Raw genomic sequence first — 24,854 nt, 5'->3', positions numbered from 1 at the left:
TTTCCATCCCCCAGACGTCGCTGTCTGCACACGTTCTATGTTGATCTGCCATTGCTTATTCTACTGGTCTACCCAGTTCAGTTTACAAATCGAGATATTTCCGCTTGAGGAAACGTTTCATACTCCATATCCAATATCTTTTTCCATACAAAGCTTTTACTACGTTCAACTATAACGTTCTTATAAAAATGACATGTGTTGCGAACATACCCGCAACTATTTCAAACAACAACCAACATCTTTCACATTGTATAATTATTTGACAGTCAACAGACAGGAATACGATTCACAGTAGTTATAGTGTTCCTTATTGCAATTGAGTTATATTACAGTCTACAGGGTGTTTCAGTGACTTCGTTACAAACTTTTAGGTGTGGTAGTGGTGATCAATATGAATAATGTTCATATAAGAATATATGTCCGGAAATATTTACTTTGATAGTTACATAGGGTTCCCATACGTCAGAACTTATTCGGACAGGTCCGCTTTTTGATAATAGAAACAGCCGTCCGCATATATTTTTGGAAATCCTCTAATTTGCCCACGTTTTTCATGCTGAAGTCTTATTTATTCATTTTTGTTTCGTTTGGTCTCGTGGTGTTGTGAGCAGTGAGAAGCACATTGCAGTGTATGTGATTGTTAAATGTGTAAATGTTTACCGAGATATATCCTTCATTTTATTAATAAATTGTAAATATCAGTGAACTTATCTAGTAAGTTATTAAATTCCATGGATTAGACTCACCATCGATTTTTTTTAATTTTAGTAGGTTATTTTACGACGCTTTATCAACAGCTTTCGTTATTTAGCGTCTGAATGAGAGGAAGGTGATAATGCCGATGAAATGAGTCCGGGGTCCAACACCGTAAGTTACCCAGCATTTGCTCCTATTGGGTTGAGGGAAAACCCCGGAAAAAACCTCAACCAGGTAACTTGTCCCGACCGGGAATCGAACCCGGGCCACCTGGTTTCGCGGCTAGACGTGCTAACCGTTACTCCACAGGCGTGGACCTCACCATCGATTCTATGAAAGGACTTGTTTAAGTGAAATTTAATTTCCGACATTTTATATGCAAACATATATTTGACTATTTGTATAGTAAGTCAGAAGGAATTCTTAAAGAAAATTAGGTATAGTGATAAATATGCGGAAGCTGTAAAAGTGATGTAAATGACGAAATTGGTACAAGAAGTTCGTTGGTGAAAGGACTGTATCAGTATTTTCAGATTTAAGAATATGGTAACCTATAGTTAAAAGCTTCCACCATATTCTGAAATCTGAAAATGCTGACACATTCTTCTCATCATCTTATATTTTTTCCTCAGAGAAATAAAAACTCAACCATTCATCAGCATAGAACCACTAGAACTCTGATGCTGGATTGCAAGAAAACAGACCTATAAATAATATATTCCTCCATTAGTTAGTGGACCTTTAAAGTTAGTGGATTGTTGGGTTGCAGAAGAGGCATTTAACGGGCCACTAGTTATTGGATTATTAGCCAAGCATCTTTGGATTTCACAAGTGACACCAGGGACGGACGCAGGATATTTTTTTCGGGGAGGGATTTGAGGAGATAGTAAAAATGGAGTAATGAGAAATAAGTTTATATACTCACAATTTGTTTCCGATACACAAACATTTACAAGTTGGCCTGAGTAGCGTAGTCGGTATAGCCTTCTGTGCTCGAAGTTGCGGGTTCTACGCCAACCCAGCTCGATGGCATTCAAGTGTGATTAAATGCGACAGGCCTCATATCAGTCGATTTACTGGCATGTAAAAGAAGTCCTGAGGGAAAAAATTCTGGCACAACGGCGACGCTGATATAACCTCGGCAATTGCAAACGTTGTTAAATAAACCATAATTTTTTAATTTTAACATTTACAATGACTGCAATACAAAAACAATGACAGAATGACATTTACAGAAGAAGGCGACGTGGTTTCTTGGACATTTCATCCCGTACTTCATGAGCTTTTACTTCTACATTTTTATGTATATACCGGTACATCAAGGCCAGTCAATTTGATCTGTCTGCTCCCATCGTGCTCCTCAAGTAAGTTCAAATACCGCAATGTTGAGAGCGACCGTTCTGGTGTTGCTGTAGTTACAGGCAACGTGCAGAAAAGTTTCAGCGCCTTGCGAGTGCAGGGAAAAATAATTTCATTGCACCTGTTCAAAGATTATATAAAATCAGTAGGTATCAGGTGAAGATTTTTCTGATCAAGGAAATTTCTTCTCCACATCTTCAATTCATTGAAGAAAGACTCTGGTGATGCATCAACATCATTGGGCCACTGATTTACTACAGCCTCAAGAGCAGTTTCTAAATCTTCATCTGATGCTCGCACTATGTTTTTAGGCAGCAAAGTTTGTATGGACTTTAGGATTCCCTTATGATTTAAAAACCTGTCCTTGAGCTGACTAATGAAATAGTCTAAGAAGGGAAGGAAAATTAAAAGCCTAAAATACTCTTCATGACTCCCTGTCTTGAAGTAAGAACGCTGTGTTTGTCTTCCTGCAGTTCTTGGAATTTAACATTTTAGCAAAGAGAATTTACGTGGAAAACTCTCGAATTCCTACGTACATTCACGAATTAAAATTAATATTATTTTTGTTTCTTGTTTCGTATTTTTCTCAAACTTTCGGGAGGGGATATATCGCCTTAATCCCCCCCCCCTTGCATCCGCCCTCGAGTGACACAATAGTACATGAATGAGTAAAAAAAGTGAACATCGGCTGCTAGACTGACGTGAGGCTTTGCTTTTATTGTTGTCAAAATTTGCAATAAATATAGACTAATATGAACAGAAAGAAATCAGGAACAGAAGTTTCCGTGAGAAAGATAAATACGCCTATTTGTTATTAGAAACAGGCGCACGAGTGCATTGATTTTAAAAAGACAGACTACAGAGCACATAATCTCGTGGTCAGACGATGAACTAGAGTCTGTAACAAAGAAATAAATAATAACTTCGCTATTTGAAGAATTAATGAATAAGTAAATAAATAAGTAATCGAATTATCGTATATCGATGGCTAAGAAGAGATACCTCTATCTACAAAAATGGTAATTCAGTTTAACTACATTATTATTATTTAGATTAACTACATTATTATTATTTAGATTAACTACATTATTATTATTTAGATTAACTACATTATTATTATTTAGATTAACTGCATTATTATTATTTAGATTAACTACATTATTATTATTTAGATCAACTACATTATTATTATTTAGATTAACTACATTATTATTATTTAGATTAACTACATTATTATTATTTAGATTAACTACATTATTATTATTTAGATTAACTACATTATTATTATTTAGATTAACTACATTATTATTATTTAGATTAACTACATTATTATTATTTAGATTAACTACATTATTATTATTTAGATTAACTACATTATTATTATTTAGATTAACTGCATTATTATTATTTAGATCAACTACATTATTATTATTTAGATCAACTACATTATTATTATTTAGATCAACTACATTATTATTATTTAGATTAACTACATTATTATTATTTAGATTAACTACATTATTATTATTTAGATTAACTACATTATTATTATTTAGATTAACTACATTATTATTATTTAGATTAACTACATTATTATTATTTAGATTAACTACATTATTATTATTTAGATTAACTACATTATTATTATTTAGATTAACTACATTATTATTTAGATTAACTACATTATTATTATTTAGATTAACTACATTATTATTATTTAGATTAACTACATTATTATTTAGATTAACTACATTATTATTATTTAGATTAACTACATTATTATTTAGATTAACTACATTATTATTATTTAGATTAACTACATTATTATTATTTAGATTAACTACATTATTATTATTTAGATTAACTACATTATTATTATTTATATTAACTACATTATTATTATTTATATTAACTACATTATTATTATTTAGATTAAGTACATTATTATTATTTAGATTAACTGCATTATTATTTAGATTAACTACATTATTATTATTTAGATTAACTACATTATTATTATTATTTAGATTAACTACATTATTATTATTTAGATTAACTGCATTATTATTTAGATTAACTACATTATTATTATTATTTAGATTAACTACATTATTATTATTATTTAGATCAACTACATTATTATTATTTAGATTAACTACATTATTATTATTTAGATTAACTACATTATTATTATTTAGATTAACTACATTATTATTATTTAGATTAACTACATTATTATTATTTAGATCAACTACATTATTATTATTTAGATTAACTACATTATTATTATTTAGATTAACTACATTATTATTATTTAGATTAACTACATTATTATTATTTAGATTAACTACATTATTATTTAGATTAACTACATTATTATTATTTAGATTAACTACATTATTATTATTTAGATTAACTACATTATTATTATTTAGATCAACTACATTATTATTATTTAGATCAACTACATTATTATTATTTAGATAGCTACATTATTATTGTTTTCAAAAACTGGACAGTGTACTACGAGTGTACTCGTAATATTTTGTTCTCGAATAGAAAATCTTGCAAAACAGAAACATACATAAGAAGTTTGTCTATTTTAAGAAAATAATTTCTAAAACAGTTTTTTTTATTTACCTGCAAATATACAGATACGAGGTATCACTTTTTTAGCCATCGATATGCAATATTATTTTAATATCGTGTATATAGGCCTATTTTACAAAATATCGCATGCCTGAATCTCATACAGGTAACATTACGGTAAATCAAAATATATAAACTATTCGCCAACGCGCAAAATGTACGTAAGACGGCTGTCTAACGGAAGAATAAATATTATTATAGCAGAGAAATCAGATCTCTAAGTTAGTGAATCCTTTAACGGATAAATAACACTAAAGATGATTCTTGCAACGCGTCTTTCGAACTTATTGGTTCGTTAGCGGTTAACGAAGGAATAATAATGCGTTTTTGCAACCCCCCATAAGCCAGCTAAGAAAGATGAATGCTGTAAACATAATCACATCACAAACTTCCATATACGTGATACCCTAGATCATATATGTAATAGATATGTCGGGCTTATAGGCTTTGAGTTAACAACTTTTGTCAGGTTTACTACGCTGCCATCTAATTGTTACGTAAGGAGTCACGTCATAATTCCCATCTGAATTGCATTAGCGACTGTGCTGCTATCTCGTGTTCGTTTACGGCGGACGGGTGGCGATCCTGGCGGTTGTTCTCTTCAAAGTGCTGCCGATTTTAACGTAGCAAGGAGTTATCTGTTACATATATGATCTAGGGTGATAGCATATTACCACATTGAATTCCGTAATATGATATTTAATAAATTAAATTAAAATCTGACGTCATATTTATTTACAGAGTATAAACTGCCACAGTGTATTTCCTGCATATGGTAATTTTAATATACAAAAGCAACGTCTTGGTTACTGTTAGTTATTCAACACATGATGGAGGATCCAGGCTGTGTAACAACAAATTCCCTCACATTATCACAATACCATAATTCCGCCACTGTTGGAGCGCTGTTGAATGTTAAATTATCATTATTAGGTTGAATTACACACTCCTGCAAGAATACTGGGCAAGAATATTCAGAATATTGTCATATCCTCTTTTTATTATTATTATTATTATTATTATTATTATTATTATTATTATTATTATTGTTATTTTAATTTATTTGACAATTTTTGTACATTGGTACTATAAATTGTGCTTAAATAATATCTAATCTCTAAAAATAGGTATATTTCCACTAATCTAAAAAAAATTATTTGCAGCTATGTACTTGTAAGAATTTCATTGTTAAAACAAAATTAATGGTTTTTCATGAACTTGTAAAAATTTATATGGTTAAGTACTCTTTGTCTCTTGTGGCAGGTCACGAATGGTGAGAAGATTTATAAATTTTATTTAATAATACACTTTTCTGATTAAAAAGTAAAGAATGAGAATTTATGTGAGTAAGAAATATCTTGATTCTTGCAAAAAAAAAAAAAAAAGAAAAAAGAGAGAGAGAGAGAAAATGAAAGAAAGAAAAGAAAAGAAAACAGAAGGAAAAAGAGAAAGAAAAAAGCAAAGGAAGAAAGAAAAAAGATAAGAAAATAAAAAAGAAGAAAAAAAAAAAAAGGAAAAAACAGGGGATTCGCAGAACCTCAACGGTTACAAGGTACGTTTTCGTTTACGATTTTGTATTTTCGTCATTTTATATAATACTGTTTTTTTTTTTTTTACTGGTTACCATGGATACGACTGAGTTGTTTATTTTATTACATAACGCTGCTCGTTTCTGTTGGTGTCACTTGTGGCGTGTCATTCACGTGCATCTGTATTACGCAGCACTCGACAGATGGCAACACGCTCACGCTTTGACATGTGCAGCATCTAGCGGAGATATGTTGAACAGCGAGTTATACTGATGGAGTGCAGTCAATTTTTTTTTGTTTCACTTGTTATAAGAAAGAAGAGAATCATAAAGGTACGGTCACACGTCGCTACTTTTGCAGCGCTGCAGTACAAAAAACTGCGCAACTCTTGTACTGCGACGTGTGAACAACGGTGCAACCCGAAAAGTAGCGCTGCCGAACCTGCTGCCCGCTACTTTTCCATGCTGCGCGCAGCTTAAAAGTAGCGACGTGTGAACAGGGTTCTCAGGGTTGCAGCCGCAGCATTTTTGATATCGGTTTTGTTGAAACTTTTGCTGCGGTTGCAACCAGTGTTACCACCCAAATGTGTCAATGATACTTTTATTGTTTGGATATATTTTAATGTTAAATGTGATGAAAATAAATTATTTATAACAGTTATTAAATACACAACACAGTCTGAGCATAATTGGTGACGATATAATTCATTTTTTAAATTTTCCGTAGCGTAGTTCCAAACAGGAGGGTTGCCAACTTTGATTACGTGAATATATTGTTGGCTATCATTTAAGTATATAGGCGTTTTTAAAAGCTTTATAGTAAAAATAATGTCAATTTCTGAATACTAGAGACGACAGAAAAGCAAATAATAGATAAGGAAGCTTTCGCATGAGTTTCTTAATAATGCGAACATAACCACAAAATGTATATTGAGAAGTCAACACGGAGATGGAAACCTGCAGCATGACTGCGGCTGCAAAAGTAGCGCCTTGCGTGTGAACAGACTCGCAACCTCCAGTTGCAACTTTTGCTGCACTCGGGTTGCGCAGCACGAAAAGTAGCGTGCAGCGCGCTACTTTTGGCTTACGTGTGAACACGACACGCAACTTTTGCAGCTGCAGTACAAAAGTAGCGCTGCAAAAGTAGCGACGTGTGACCGTACCTTAAGGGAGCTAGCTATCTTATATCCTAGATCATATATGTAACAGATAACTCCTCGCTACGTTAAAATCGGCAGCACTTTGAAGAGAACAACCGCCAGGATCGCCACCCGTCCGCCGTAAACGAACACGAGATGGCAGCACAGTAGCTAATGCAATTCAAATGAGAATTACGACGTGACTCCTTATGTAACAACTAGATGGCAGCGTAGTAAACCTGGCAAAAGTTGCTAACCTCAAAGCCTATAAGCCCGACATATCTGTTACATATATGATCTAGGCTTATATGCACAGCTATCACATAAGAGACCAACAATAACATTTATCGAGCAAGAGAGCTGTTACATCTATCGTATGACATAATTATCAAGAGGGCTGTTTATGACAAAGATAATTATGATATGACAGAGTTATTACATTAAAAGATAATTAGAGTATCATATAGGCCTATTATGACATAGTTATTATGTAAGAGAACTGTTATACGATAAAAACTATCATAGGACAGAGAAATGTTATATGATGAAGATAACTATCATATGACAAAATTATCAACTAAGAGAAATATTATACGATAAAGAAAACTATCATATGACAGAAGTATCAACTAAGACAGCTGATATGTGATAAAGACAACTATCACATGACAGTGTTACCAGCTAAGAGAACTGTAACATGACAACAATCATGCGACAGAGTTATCACCAAAGCTCGGAACTTGGGGACTTGTGTCTTTGCACGTGACTAAGCGACCGGACTTCAATGTCAACAAACTCCCGCTTCCAGCACGGAGGTACTGTCAGGTCTGCTACAAAAGTGGTTTCTGGCTGCAACAACATATTGATAATATTATGGTGGGTTGAAACACGTAATTTCATAGCATATATATAATAAAAATAAACATGAGAAATATATCAAATTTACTGTTCTGATGTGTACATTTTATTACAGTGTGTGACTACGTACATTCGAAGATTTTTCGGTAGCAGACTTAAAATACTAAATGTTTTGACTGTTACTGTTTTCTGTTCGATTTTCAGCAGTTGCTAGCTGATCTCGTATCTGAGAAAGATAAGTATATCCTAAATTTTTCTCGAAAATAGTTTTCAATTAGTGTGTCACTAGTAGGGCAAGCCTCTCTATGTTTCGATCCATGGCAATGGACAGACTTTTCTACAATTTGAGGGACTGCAATGCCTTTCAGTGAATTTCGTTTCCAGCCTCTAGTTTGTGTGTGGCACAACTTACAAAATATAAACTCTCCATTCGAAAAAAAATAATGTATCTCCTCCGAATTCTCCACGAAATTCTGCATCTTAAATTTAAAACAAAATGTATTTTCAAACTTCTATAATATCCATTCGAAATAACACGTATTTTCTATTTCCTCAAACAGACCGTTTACCTTTAATTCTCTGAATGTCATTGGCTTCGACATAACAGTTTCTTCGTCCGTCTTCCTGTCATTAGTTGTGGCTACTTTCTTAGTACACACGACTGTCCCTGAGCACTTGCAGCGTGAGCTTTGTGTACGTTGTACCTGTAACCTTACTCATGCACACGACACAAGTCCCCAAGTTCCGAGCCTTGGTTATCACAAGAGAGCTGTTAAACTCAGAGAAGGCAAATGACGCATCAGATCCTCTCTGAATATGTTGTGAACGGATTCAAGAAGCCGTTCTACCGTAGTTGAAGCATGACCTAGTCATCCAGAGCACGTTACGTGGGCGGCAGCACGTGAAAATCTTACGGAGTAGATGCATTTTCGTCCACAGCACATCAAAGGTCATGCTTCAACCACCGTGGAACGGTTTCTAGTTAAATAATTATTTACAGAAGCTGTCAATCTGCCTGCACTATACAGGGCGTTTCTAAATTAGGTCGACAAACTTTGGGATCAGATAGATAACCTTCTTTCGAACAGTTTTTGTTAAGGAACACATGGGCTGCGACACTTTTAGAGCAAGAGGAGTTTATGTCATTACATGGTTCGATCGTACAGGAATGGATTGAAGTAATTAGTTACGTGAAAAGTGAATAAACAAATCATTAATGTTACAGGAACAATTTATTGATCAAACATATAGAAACACAAACAAAACAAACTGAATGTAAAAGGAAACACATTCATTTCAATGTTAAATTAGCAGGATGGCTCCATTGCTTCACTGTAAAATCACTGCAACAAGTGCTGAACACACGTCCATTGACTTCCAGACAAGCATCGCATCGACGTGTCAAACTTTGTCGTACCCTAGCAAAGACGCCAGACATTTCCCTGATTTCAGCCAATGCGCAGACAATGCCAGATCTCCTTCAGTCAACAGGGGTCTCATAAACCATAGGTTTTCAAATTTCAAATTTCAAAATTGTAAATTTCAAATTTTCAAATTTATTCATAATTTATATTTGAAATGGTACATTTGAATAGATATCCGAAATGAGCATATGCTCGTGCTCGGGTACAGTCCAGTAGAGTCTACATACATTTTACAGACATCAATAATAATGCTAACTATAGAAATAATAGTAATAATAATAATACTAATAATAATAATAATAATAATAATAATAATAATAATAGAATAACAGTGACGGAAGTAATACAAAGATAGTAGTATAAATAAATAAATTAATAATAATAACAATAATAATAATAATATTAATGATAATAAAATAATAACTAAGATTGATAAAATAAAATATAAAACCACTTAGCGAGAGTTAACACAACTTATACAGGGACATCATTTTATTTTTACTTCAATTTTTATTGTACCTGAGTTTTTTAATGTACTTCACTCCCACCCCTTCTACTAAGGAAGTTCAACCGTCCTCCACCAGATCCAAGACCGCATATACAGTCATAGTACCCTTACGGCAGTGACGTATACTGGTTAAAGGTTTTGGGCTACCACGACCCTATTATTACACAAAATATATCTAACAATTACTTTAATTTTAATTACTATGGTAGAACTAATAATACAAAATTATTACATTATGTTATATTATAAACTTTTTCTTTTGTAATTTCCTTGGGCTACCGCCGGTAGTCCGCAAAATACGCCCCTGCGCTTACGGTCATAGTAAACAGTACGTTACAAAAATATGTTCGCGTTTTCCAGTGACGAAAGAGCTTTCAATATTGAATCATTTTCGCACAGGTACTGTCGTCCATTTGCCTACGTCGTATCCCGGTTTCCCCCACCAGCTTTTATTCTCCAGCTAGTGGCTGAGCTGTCTTAGCTCTTTTCTGAGAACATTAATTTCTGTTAGAATTGGACGTCTACGTAATATTATACAACTGTTTAAAATAACTTAAATAAAAGGGCCTCGTTAAGTAATTAACTGTCACGTGATTTCCTCCCTTTCTACGAACCTACGACATAACCACTTGGACGGACAGTAGATAGCATGTCTGAGTAATTTTATCTTTTCGGATCGGGCAGAAGTGAAGACTGAATTTACAGTATGTAAGGTACTCTTTTATAGAGTAGGTACAGAATTATTTCAACATGAGTTACTCGTACGAAGAACGACTCTGGTAATTGGGATTAGGTACAATAGTCTATAGTGCGATAATATGCACATAGAACTGAAGCCTGTATCGAAATGAACGGCCACCATTTTCAAAAATGTTTAAATATCCATATTATGATTATTTTTCAATTGAACTTCATTCTCTATATTGTACGCTAATGTGCTGTAGACAGTATAATATACACTGCATAATGAATACGTCCACATGGACAGCTCAGTTCGTGAGTAAAAACACTCATTGTTAATACTGTACTGCATTTTGATTAAACAAGAACCTAATGAAAATGATCAAACTCAAATCGCAGTATTTCCTAGTTTACATAAATGGATGAACTACTTTTCTTCCATCCTATACCTAGTAAAGTGATTTGTTTGTATATTACGCCAGTATCATCGAACTCCAGTCGTGGAAAGGGGTAGCAAACGGCGTTGATCCAGAGGTATAGGCAAGTTAATATTAAAAATGTTAGTAAAAATAAAATGATGTCCCTGTATAAGCATATAATAACCAGAAAAAAATAACGAAATTCGAAATCGACAAAAAGGTTCGTTGTATCGCAGATGACAGAAACCGCCGTATTGACATTGTGTTATGCATTATTGGTAGGAGGTAGTAATCAAATTGGTTAATGCGTGATGTCGAGATCAGGGAATAAACAAACCGGATCGAAGGATGATACTGTGGTGACGGAGTAAACAAACTGAGTGGTAGCATTAAACCATTCTTCCACTTTTTTTTTTTTTTTTTTTTTAATTTCGACCGGCCAGAGGCCGTTTTCCAAAGTTATCTATTTTTGTTTCCTGTTTGTTTTACCTTTGGCTCCTTTGTTTTTTACTTGTACTAATACAATCACAACACCCATCCCCGAGGCGGGACTCGAACCCACAACCCTTCGGACCAAGCGATAGGGACATGCCGTGCCCCTATCGCTTGAGCCATCCGGGCCGGCAAATTCCACTGAAACGAATCGTCCTAGCCCATGGGTTCCTTAACGAAAAGTGTTTGAAAGAAGGTTATCTATCCGATCCCAAAGGTTGTCGGTTTAATTTAGAACCACACTGTAGAGTAAGGTGTGACGCATTTGGTTTGATTTCGTTAACGACAAATAGACGATGCAAATACTGTTACGCCATATAGCCTATAAAACGTATTGGTTTGTGTGTTGCTACTTAGAGAGAGACGACACGGCCGCATGTGGCGCCACTCACCATGTTGGCGTCCTCGGCGAAGACCTGCTCGGGGTCCGCGCCACTGCCCCTGCGGCTATCGCCGGGGCTGGAATGGCGCCGGGACCTGCTGCCGGGGGCCTCCCCGTCCGGGCCGCCGTAGTCCTGGGGGAGAACAGTCATCAGCTCTAACCATTCGGTCGCACTCTACCTCTCTCTGACACACGAGTCGTGTTGTGAAGCAAACGTTGCGATACGCCACACACGTGTACAGCACAGCAAAGTCAGTGTATGCGCTTCGCAACAAATCAGTTCCCTTAGCATGTCGAGAATGGCAATTCATATTATTGAAAGGGCATACAGAGTTAATTAAACCATTTAATATTACACACAAGTAACAAACGTTCCCGTTCTGGATTGCAAACGAAAAAAGTTTTACTTATAGCTTCAAAAACTAAAAAAAAAAATTTTTTTTTTTACACATTGTGTCATAATAATAAAAAAAATCGTGTTCGTCCAAATGTAATAATTAGACTTCGTGGAATTGCCACGAAAATCGCAAGGTTTACTGCGCACGCGGTATAGACTGTATGAGAAAGGGGCGTGCAAAGAATGGAGTATGCCTCTGATGTAAACACTGAGCAGTATACTGCGGTTACAATAAAACCTGTGTCCTGCATTCAAGAAATATAATGAATGCTCATTGAAGTAGGAAATGTCTAAACATGTAAATACACAATTATTTTATAGTGAGATATATTAACTCTTAGAATTAAATGTAAGATACATCATTCTTGAATATGTGCATTGCAGTGAAGAGTTACGTACATTTTGAGCGACTGCAAAGTAACCTCCTCCGATGGTCACTCAAACAGTTTTTATATTGGAAAAATGTACGTTCAACATCACACGATGTAATAGGTGCATATTTGAAGAACGGAAAGTCACTACTTTTCAGTACACCAACTTCAGACGTCTTGTCGTGACCTGATAGTACATCATTTATAATACGAAGTTGTGAATAGGCAGAATTTTTAGCAATAATGTTTCTCAACTTACATTTCACTTTTTCTGAAATTAGTGAATTGTTATTTTGGATAACGGTTTGTGATACTTTATCCACTATATTAAGGGCTTCTGAGATTTGTAGTTTAGACGGTTCTAACAGGGTGATGCTTTTGGACACGATTTTAAAATTAGAGTCAGTGAACACAATATCTTCCAATATTCAGAAGGCAATGATTTTCCGGTGCAACAGCGGAACTGTCTGTGCTATCCAATGCATCAATTACCTCCATTATTTTACTGTAATGTTCTGCATAATTCTTGTCTGCACTGAACAAATGTTAAGCTTTGACTATTCCAACCACAGTAATGCAAAAACAAGTGCTTACATAGGTATACATTAGCTGTAGATGCTCTATCTATTTGGACCGGTCACAACTCTTAACATGAACTGCTTATACTACGAGACCGGGCGGTCGCTCACTTCCTCTATACTACCGTACATCGGCAACCTGATAGCATGCTGCGTGTGGCAATTCAACGAAGTCTAGTAATAATAATAATGCTAATAATCATATCATCATCATTAATAGTAACCATTTTCATCGTAGTCATAACTACCTTTATCGATATACAGTAGTCATAATCATCTTTATCAATATAGCCATAATCATCTTCACCGATATCGCCATCTTCACCGATAACGTCATCATCTTCAGCGATACCATCATCATCATCATCATCATCATCATCATCATCATCAAGTCACAAGTCTACTGTAGGTTTCGTCTCCAGAGTTCAAATGATCACCCCTACATACTGTGACAGCGACGTGAGATTCGAACTCACGACCAGCGTCCAGCGAGAGAACAGACCGCGCGGGCTTCACGGAGCACTGAGGGGCGGCGCGCGGCGGGGAAAGGGGAAAGGGCCTACGCGGCGAGAGAGTGGAGAGAGATCGCGCGCGCAGCTGCTGACGGAGTGAAGGGGGAACGGACCTTCCCGACTCTTCCAGAAGCCCGTCGAAGTGGAAAAATCGCGAATTCGAAGTCTCTCGGTTACGTTGCTGTGGTTATAAATTACGGACGCGAAGGAGTGTGTGAGTTTTTCAGTTGATTAGTCAGCCAGTCAGTGACTAAGCCAGAGCAAGCAAGCCAGTCTTGTGTACCGGAGTTCGACTCGAGTGTGCGTCCGCGACTGTGTCAGCATCCGAAGGCCTGAGTTCGAGTGCAGTGGACCGCAGTTGGAGGGACCTGAGTTCGAGTACAGTGAACTGTCTCTGAAGGTCTGTGGTTCGAGATACTGTGAACTCGAGTGACTGAGCTAGAAGAACTGTGAACTGAGAACTGATAGTTCTGATTTGTAAATAGTGCTTTGTAAATATTAGTTAAGATTAACAGTTCATTGTTGTTCGTAATAGTCCAAGTAAATTGTCATTGTCGTTGGTGGAGTGCTATAACGAATACTGTGTTAAGTGAAAATCCAATTGTTGACGAGAGCGTTTAAGGCGAATTGTAGAAAGGAATTATTGTTGGAAAAATAAAATCCTATTGTTGATTTGAAATAAATTCACAATACTCTTGATCTGCCGGGTATTTTACGTCCACTTTGTAGTGTCATTTGCTCATAGGTAATCTTTCATTACTTGTCATATTTATATGGTCCAATCAATGTAGATAGTTCTGAATGAGCGTAGTATGCATTTTAAAGAGGGTAAAGTATAAATAGTAATGCCATTCGGAACATGATGAAACTGAATTGTTGCGAAATACGTGAAACGTGTAACATGAGACTATTCGTAGGACTATTACACCATTCTGTCATTGGGTAGTGTTTACCTGCTAAATGAAAAATTATGGACGGCTCTAAAAATACTTTCCACAATTAATATTATATTATATTACGTAATATAGTGTTTATTTTCCCCAATGTATAGGCCTAGGCACATAGCCCATTTTTACAGCTCCCAACCCTAGAATTATTAATTCCATTTATTTTATTATGTATTGCTATTTTCACATCAGTACCATTTCTGTTGACAGCCAGGTACGTAGTTTTTTTTTAACTAATCGTTCAGTATTTGTGTGCATTCAGAATATTTGAGCAGTCCAGCTCATGCGTTGCAAAGCTTTACATACATTATCACATTATATCGAGTAAAAAAGAAAAATCTGTACCCAAATGTCGGGACTAGCCTGTCACAACAGAGAACGCTTTTCCAGATGGTGTGTATGTTACATGTCAATCATAATGAAGTTATGGCGTTCATATACGTACAGTACGTACGAATGGAATATTTCAGTTGTACCTAGGTAGACACAATTTTAGATACATGTCACACTACATATCGATTTCCGCTAAACACGTAATATCTACAAATAGCAGCTAAGAACGAAAAAATCATCTCTATCAGCATAACATACCCAACAGAGCAAGCTACCCTGCTTAACGATGTAATATACAGGGTGGTTCACGAAGTTATCCGGTCTTCACGATTTAATTCTTGAGCTCATTTTGTGTGAGAAAGGACATGTTAACATCCTCATGTTTGATTCTCAATAATTACGGAGTTATAGACATTTAAATCTTACGCATTTACAAGAAACTTTTTAACGAGATCATATAGAAACTTCCTCACGAACTGATTACAGAGATCTCTACAGCAAATGCACAAATAAAAAAATACCTGTCCACAGTAACTGCAGGGAAGTGAAAATTTACTCTGAATGGTACATTAACAAGCAACAACGCATACTTGAGGAAAGGAAAGTAATTGAGTTGTCACTTTTGTGATTTTGTACTTTTGATATTTCTTCGTTTTACTTTTCATTCACATAATACAGAAGATCCAACGAAAAGTGGAATCTGCCGTTAGCTGTCCGATTTTGTCACTATTCGTCCCACAATACCATTAATAATGTATGGAGTATCCCATTATAGCACATTATGCAACGAGTCTATAATGGTAGTAAGTAAGACGCGAGTATGTTTATGAAACCAGCGCAAGCGAGTTTCATAATTTTCATACGAGCGTCTTAATTACCATTATAGTCAAGTTTCATACGACTTTTTATACTCGACCATATTTCTAACTTGAAATTATTCATAAGTATTCATGTTATTATCTGACTTAGGGACTCTGGCCCGAATACTGTATAAGTGAAGGGCCAGCAGGACCAAAAGTTTGAGTGAGAATAAACCATACCATACCATACTATTGTCTGACTGGGGAGCGGAAGTGACCTTGTGCAATACCTCGTAAATTGTGAGATGTGCGCAGACGCGAAAGTATTGATTTTTTCCGAGAAACAAATGTCGACATTGACCTTGATATAATCTAGAGAGTAAAATAAACATTAATCTTGATATAACCTTGAAATTGAACTAGACATTGAAAAACGAGATGACAAATTGAATTTATTTGAATATTATTTACAATTAACGCTAATTAATATAGTAACAGAACTAGTTGTCTTTCGATTGCATATCCGAGAATAATCGATACTTGCGCTTTCATATTGCTACAATGGTATTTTCTGATTGGTGGAACACCTGAACTTTAATGAATAGATGTACTTTAATGAAGTCCATTAAAGGGCTGCTACCAGGTGTATAATTACAACATTTCGGCATGGTCGAGCATAAAATAAATAAATAAATAAATAAATAAATAAATAATAAATAGTCCAACGCTATGAAGTAAGGGTTAGCATGTCTCGCCATGAAACGAGCGAGCCCAGATTCAAATCCTTGTTGGGACGTGTTATCTGGTTGCGGTTGTTTCCGGGGTTTTCCCTCAACCCACTAGGAGAAAATACTGGGTAATTTTCGGCGCTGGACCCTGTATCATTTCGCTGACATCACCTTCATGTCACTCAGGAGCTAGATAATCACAGTAGTTGATAAAGCGACGTAAAATAACCAATTAATAAAATAAAATAAATAAATAAAATAATTTATACATTAATTTTATGTAAGAAATTGCGCGAAATTATATATATATATATATATATATATATATATATATATATATATATATATATATAGATTTGAAGAGTCCACTGCAAGAATGATGGATGTCACTTTCTTGTCGAAAATGAACCAAGACTGTGAATGCATAGCTTAAGACATACAGAATGTACATAGACAGTTATATGGCATTAACACTGATAGTCATTGTCCAGTAATGATCGGAAAATCACAGTTAAGCTTTGAGCGCTAAGCATTTCAAACTTTCAATTGCTTCTCCTGCAAAATGTATTCCAAATGACATCCATCATTCTTGCAGTGGACTCTTTATTTGTTACACTTCGTTCTTACCTCCCTATTAATACTTTAAGATTAATTTATTTACCTTAATATAACCTGTATTACATTATGGCACAGTCGGTTGGTGCAGTGTTTCTAAATGAACAAGAAAGCCGCTGGATTTACTAGAAAGAGAAAATCAAAATTTGTCTCAAAAAAGTCTACTGATTTCTCTACTAAACTTCTTTATTCGGATTTGAACGTTTTCAAATTGGAGCAGATATATAAATATATATTATTAACCTTCTTTCATAAGAACAAGAAAAATTTCGATACATATTGGCATAATTATAATACGAGAAGAAACATATTATTTCATTTCACAAATTCCAAACGTTCAACGGCTGCTGGTGTGAAACTTGGCTTCAACTATGGCTTAAATCTTTACAACAAATTAATTTCTCAGTACCCTGTTTTAGCTAACATAAGTACGATTAAATTTAAACTGGAAATTAAAGAAATTATTAAGAGAACCTAACATAGGGTTAGATAATTAATTCATAAATATTAGTCTTATATACTTGTTAATATTGGTTATAAACATTTTCAATTATGATTGTTCTTTATCATATAGGCTCTTGTTTTGTATGTGCTATTTTATTTCTTATATTAATTGTTTATTTTGTCTTCTTCTTCTTTCTGCTCATCTACAGTGCAGTTTTGAACTCCCGACCACGAGCGTTTGCTCATACGGAGGTAAATTCTTTAATTTACATTTCTGTTTTGTTTCAATATTTAACATATTCATTATTATTTGATTTATATAATAGTTTTCTGAAGTATTTTTGTTTTTATTATATTTAATATGTATTTTTGTAGTTACTTGATTGTAATAATTTTAATAATAAAATATGCATGTAAAATGAATTAATTTTTTATTGGGTTATTTTACGACGCTGTATCAACATCTAGGTTATTTAGCGTCTGAATGAAATGAAAGTGATAATGCCGGTGAAATGAGTCCGGGGTCCAGCACCGAAAGTTACCCAGCATTTGCTCGGATTGGGTTGAGGGGAAAACCCCGGAAAAAACCTCAACCAGGTGACTTGCCCCGACCGGGATTCGAACCCGGGCCACCTGGTTTCGCAGCCAGACGCGCTGACCGTTACTCCACAGGTGTGGACTGAATTAAATTGATGAATAATAAAGGAATACACGAAATGAATATATAATAAATAAATTAAGCATGATATTAAACCTACTTATCGAGAGAAAACAAACGTAAAATAACCCAGTATCTTGGAATAAATGCGTAACTTTCTTTTTCTTGGGGGAGGGACTCAATTTCAAGAGCACTCGAACGTAATTCTTTTCGTCCGTAAGGCATTTATTTACAACAATCAGTTTTCTTTCATTGCGCACAGATTCCGTAATTTCCAATTCTGAAGAAGTTTATAAACGTACGATTGTAAAGGAATTTCTGTTTCCCGACACTCTCGCCTGAAACGTCGTTTAATTTCTCGTAGCCTTTTCCTGTCACTGAACGTGCCTCAATAAAAATGCTCTGAGCTACACAGAAAGCAGTTTAACTTTCTTTACATGCCATAAACTAACGCTTACTAACAAATTAATAATGCCACTATGAACACAACATGCGACCGCGTTCAGCTGTTGACTGCTGGGTGGTTTCCGTTACACCTTCCCACAACATTCGTGACCTTGTGTGGGCGACTGGGAACTCCACCGCTCGTTGGATCTTACAATATTTCTGTCTTTTATCATTCATATGTGGAGTGGACGTTCAACACGCAGTTTGTCCAACATTTAAAAACATGCTTCAATAGGTCTATGTTTTTTATGTAAGGTTCCATATTGTACGTATGATTTTCGCGTTAAAATACAGTAATTTCTGCAGAATAATAATAATAATAATAATAATAATAATAATAATAATAATAATAATAATAATAATATACAGAAATTAATTAAGGACATATGGACACAAGAAATGACCCCTGATGATTGGAGAGTTGGAGTTATATGCTCATTACACAAGAAGGGTGACCAGATGATTTGCTCTAATTATAGAGGAATAACGTTATTAAACACCACTTATAAGATATTCTCCAGAATCCTACACAACAGGCTATTACCATACACAGAAAGGGCCATAGGGAAATATCAAGCTGGCTTCAGAAGCGGAAAATCGACAATTGATCAAATTTTTATTTTAAGACAAATTATTGAGAAAACATATGAACAAAATATTGAAACCCATCACTAGTTTGTTGATTTTTCAACGGCATATGACAGTATCAATAGAGTTGAGCTCTATAATGCGATGGTAGAGCTGAACATTCCGAAGAAGCTGGTGAGACTAGTTAAAGCATGTATGGATGACAGTCAGTGTCAAATAAAGATCCAATCTGAACTATCAGATTTGTTTCAAACAACTAAGGGTGTAAGGCAGGGCGAGTCACTAGCCTGTCTTTTATTTAATATTGCCCTTGAGAAAGTGATAAGGGATGCAGATATACAAACTAGAAGTACAATGCTCTACAAATCATCGCAAATATTGGCTTATGCTGATGATATAGATATCATTGGTCGATCTGAGGAGAATGTTAAGAGAACACTTACTGCTTTAGAAACAGCAGCCCAAAAAATGGGGCTGAAAATTAACGAACAGAAGACCAGTACATGATTGTTGGATGCAAAAAACAAAAAAGAGACGTGACAACAACACATCTAAAAATTAATCAATATAAATTTCAGAGGGTCTCTAGTTTTGTATATCTGGGCTCATTAATCAATGACACTAAATGATATTAGCGAAGAAATTGATAGAAGAATTGAAAGTGCTAATAAAGCATATTTTGGATTATTGAGGCACTTTAAGTCAAGACTTCTTACAAGGGAAACAAAATGCAATATTTATAATGTTTTGGTAAAACCTGTATTAACATATGGCAGTGAAACGTGGACCCTTTCAAAGACTCATATGTCAAGATTGAGATTCTTTGAAACCAAAATTCTAAGGAAGATATATAGCCCAATATGTGATAATGGAGAATGGCGAATAAGATACGACTTTGAACTTTACCAACTATGTAAGTCCCCTGATGTGGTTACAGTCATTAAAATATCAAGATTAAGATGGGCAGGACATGTGCAAAGGATGGCAGATCATGAGATACCCAAGAAAGTTATGGGGAATAAATTTGAAGGAAAAAGGAGTTTAGGACGACCAAGACTGCGATGGATGGATGGAGTGTTGGAGGATTTAAAGAAAGTGGGAATTAAAGGATGGTGGTTGGTTGCCAGGGACAGAGATGCATGGAAGAGAGTTCAAAGGGAGGCCGAGGCTCAAATTGGGCTGTAGCGCCGATAATGAATAATAATAATAATAATAATAATAATATAATAATAATAATAATAATATAATCATATAATAATAATATAATAATATAATAATAATTATATAATAATATAATAATAACAATATAATAATAATATAATAATATAATATAATAATATAATAATATAATATAATAATATAATAATAATATAATAATATAACAATATAATAATAATATAATAACATAATATAATAATATAATAACATAATATAATAATATAATAATATAATAATAATATAATAATAATAATATAATAATAATATAATAATATAATAATAATTATATAATAATAATATAATAATAATATAATAATAATATAATAATAATATAATAATAATAATATAATAATAATATAATAATAATATAATAATAATATAATAATAATAATATAATAATAATAATAATAATAATATAATAATAATATAATAATATAATAATAATATAATAATAATATAATAATAATAATATAATAATAATATAATAATAATATAATAATAATTATATAATAATAATATAATAATAATAATAATATAATAATAATAATATAATAATAATAATATAATAATAATATAATAATAATATAATAATATAATAATAATTATATAATAATAATATAATAATATAATAATAATTATATAATAATAATATAATAATATAATAATAATAATATAACAATAATAATAATAATATAATAATAATAATAATATAATAATAATAATAATATAATAATAATAATAATAATAATAATAGTAATACACGGGTCATTCAATAATTACTAGTGCCAACACTTGAATTAACAATAAAGAAAACATTTTTGGAACAGTCACATTGTTGCAGTGGTCAGAAGTAATCTCCAACATGAAGAACCCGCCTACACACCTCAGAGAGACGACGGATGCCGTCCACAACGTCTTGTTGCACTAATCTTCCAACAGACTGCTCTACTGCTGCGATAATGTCTGTCTGCTAGTGGAAACACTAGCAATGCCCCACTTCGATTATTGTGATTCTCTACTGACCGACCTCAATGTCAACCAGTCGCAAAGATTACAACGTGTTCATAATTCTTGTGTTCGCTTCGTCTGCGATGTCCGTCGCGCTGACCACATTACCCCATCCTTTCAAACTCTAAACTGGCTACGGCTTAACGAACGTAGAAATTTTCATTCTCTTGTTCTCCTTTTCCAAGTCCTTCACACTTCTACACCTACCTACCTTGCCTCCCGTTTCAGTTACCTGTCATCATATCATAATCTCTTCACACGCACGCAAAATAGCCGCATACTAGCCATACCAACACATAAGACATCATCGTATTCATCATCATACACAATCTCGCTTTCGCGCTTGTGGAATATCCTACCCAGTGACATCAGAGACTGTCGGAATTTAGTAGCGTTCAAAAGCAAACTTATTAAGCATTTTCTTACTGCGTAGAGTAGGTTTAATTTTTACTTAGTTAATAAAAAAAAATTCTCTCTTCTTAATTTTTACAATGAACTGTCTAGCTTTTATTAGTCTGTTAATTCTTTTAGTATTTTGATTTTTATTTTATTTGTAAATTCAATATTAATTGTAATTATAATTGTAATTGTATTCTTAATATTGTAGTTGTAATCCCCTGGTAGAGGGGAAGAGAAGGCCTGATGACCTTATCTCTACCAGGTTAAATAAATAAATAAATAAATAAATAAATGAATAAATAAATAAATCAATAAATAAATAAATAAAGCGAACTCCTCTAAGTGGTAATTCAATTTTCGGGAAAAGGTCAAAATCACATGGGCTCATATCTTGGGAGTATGGAGGATGCTCCAGAATTTCCCAGTTCCATCTGCGAAGTAAATTAACCACAGGAGCAGCTATGTGAGAGCAAACGCCATCAAGTAGCAGGTTATTTTACGACGCTTTATCAACATTTTTGGTTATTTAGCGTCTGAATGAGATGAAGGTGATAATGCCGGTGAAATGAGTCCGGGGTCCAGCACCGAAAGTTATCCAGCATTTGCTCATATTGGGTTGAGGGAAAACCCCGGAAAAACCTCAACCAGGTAACTTGCCCCGACCGGGAATCGAACCCGGGCCACCTAGTTTCGCGGCCAGATGCACTGACCGTTATTCCACAGGTATCATGTAGCACAATAGGATGAGAATTCAGGAGATTTTGACGTTTACGGCGCATCGCTGGTTGTAAATGGTGTACCAGAAAGTAACTGTGCTATGCACCATTCACACGATTTCCGACAGGAACTGAATGAGTGAGAAGGATTCCGTCAAAATCATAACCAACAACGGTGATCTTCCAGCAGCACTCTTACAGCGCTCATTAGTCGATTACGGACTGCCAGCTCCACGTTTTTGATGAACATCTTCCCTCCCGCTGCGAAACGCATGCGCCCACCTAGCCACGGTACGATATGGTGAAGTATCTCTACCACAAGCTTCCAGTAATGCTGTATGGCATTGGCCAGCTTTCTTACCTCTCGCAATCTGAATTTCAATGAAGCATCTTTGTTCGTATTTGCTAAACATTTTAGAGCGCTACAGATAACAGTCTACAAATTAAACTCACTACAAATATCTTATAAATGAGATTATTGTCTTCAAACTCACAGATAACATACATCAGATGCTCTTCTTTCTCATTGTTATCAGCTTGCATCATTTACCGCTGATAGCGCCACATAAAAACATTATTGGCACTAATTATTGAATGACCCATATATAATAATCACGCTAGCACCCCCAGAAAGAGTAAGTTACATACTCGTGCTCATAATTTTAAGATATTTTATTAACAAAATTATTATAACAAAATAAAAATTAAAAAAAAAACAGACACCACAATAAATGGAACTTCAAATTTTCTCTCTAAACAGTATTTTAAATTTATTTTTAAAAAATAAGAAGCATTAGCAAATTGTATGTTTGAGAATTTAGTTATTATCATGTTATAAAGCCCTGGACCGAAGTTGCTACTATGATTATAAGCTACAGTTGTGGTACATTTAGGTTCTGTCAAGCATATGTTGTCGGATCTTTCGGTTTTATATTTATGTGAATACAAATTAAATATATTTCCGTTTTTAAAAACGAAATTCAATAAGACATTGTTATAAATTTAATGGATGTCAAATACTTTAAATTCAGAAAACAGTTATAAGGGATAATCAAGAGGTTTATTAAGACATATTTTAATTATAATTTTAATTATAAATATATATGGATACGAAGTTGTTTTTGTAGATTTGTTAATTTTCCATATAGCTGTTTTTATTTTTGCATTTTTTCCAAAAAGAAAATATGTACAAAACTACGCTCTGACAGTCCTCTCCTCATATATTTATATCTCACACTATGAAGACAATGCACAGTATCAGTGGTTATTTTCGGAAACTTTAAAGAAGTTATAAAGTTGTAGGGGAAACTCGGAAAATTTGGCAATATTCTTGTATTTCTTCTATTGCCAAATTTCCTCCAGAGTTTTAAGAAGTTCAATGACACGATCATAGAGTGTAACATCTGACTGTACTTTTAGTTTTCGTTTCATCCGAATCCGCGCATTATAGAGGCAGATATTGTTACTAATAGAAAGAAGTGTTGAATACTTCCTTTTGACGTGGTGGTTGTGTGGATGGAAGATGGAAGAAAAGTGTTGTTCATTACCTACGTTTGTTTGTGCATTACATATCAAAAGCTGAGATTCCATATTATAAGGTAAGCCATTTATGTAACTAATATTTTCTGTTAATAACTCATCAGGCCTTAGCTCGTTTTATGTTCTTCTTAGCAAAAAATATATTCTCCGGGGTAGTGTGAATTAGCCATTTTCCTTTATAGTGATATATTGCTGCTCTCTTTGAACAAGAATGTATACTCGATGGTAAAATTTAAGAGTAGGGACGTATGAGGGATTTTTACAGTCTTCAATGCAGCACTGTGTGTGGTGTGTTGCAGATATGCGAAGGGAACGAGGACATTATTCTGAAAAATATTCCAAAGATGATTTGCGGGCTGCGGTTGGGAGTGTTTTGAAAGTTAGATGGTCGACTTATAGGGCTTCTAAGAAGTACAATGTG

The 24,854-nt window shown here is 34.1% G+C and overlaps 2 protein-coding genes across 2 annotated transcripts in view; both read right to left on the bottom strand.

Moving 5' to 3' along the window:
• The window catches only part of LOC138709993 (whirlin-like), a 508,846-nt gene that overhangs the window by 159,408 nt on the left and 324,584 nt on the right, over nucleotides 1–24,854 (bottom strand). The window lies entirely within an intron of this gene.
• LOC138711279 (uncharacterized) overlaps nucleotides 1–24,854 on the bottom strand; it is a 156,013-nt gene that overhangs the window by 118,979 nt on the left and 12,180 nt on the right. Inside the window, exon 3 of the mRNA XM_069842709.1 lies at nucleotides 12,146–12,268. Coding sequence (XP_069698810.1) covers nucleotides 12,146–12,268 — 123 coding nt within the window. The remainder of the gene's footprint in view (nucleotides 1–12,145; nucleotides 12,269–24,854) is intronic.

Source organism: Periplaneta americana, chromosome 12 (assembly GCF_040183065.1).
Source record: "Periplaneta americana isolate PAMFEO1 chromosome 12, P.americana_PAMFEO1_priV1, whole genome shotgun sequence".
NCBI classification, from domain to species: Eukaryota; Metazoa; Arthropoda; class Insecta; order Blattodea; family Blattidae; genus Periplaneta; species Periplaneta americana.
This window is presented reverse-complemented; position numbering and strand designations above follow the sequence as displayed.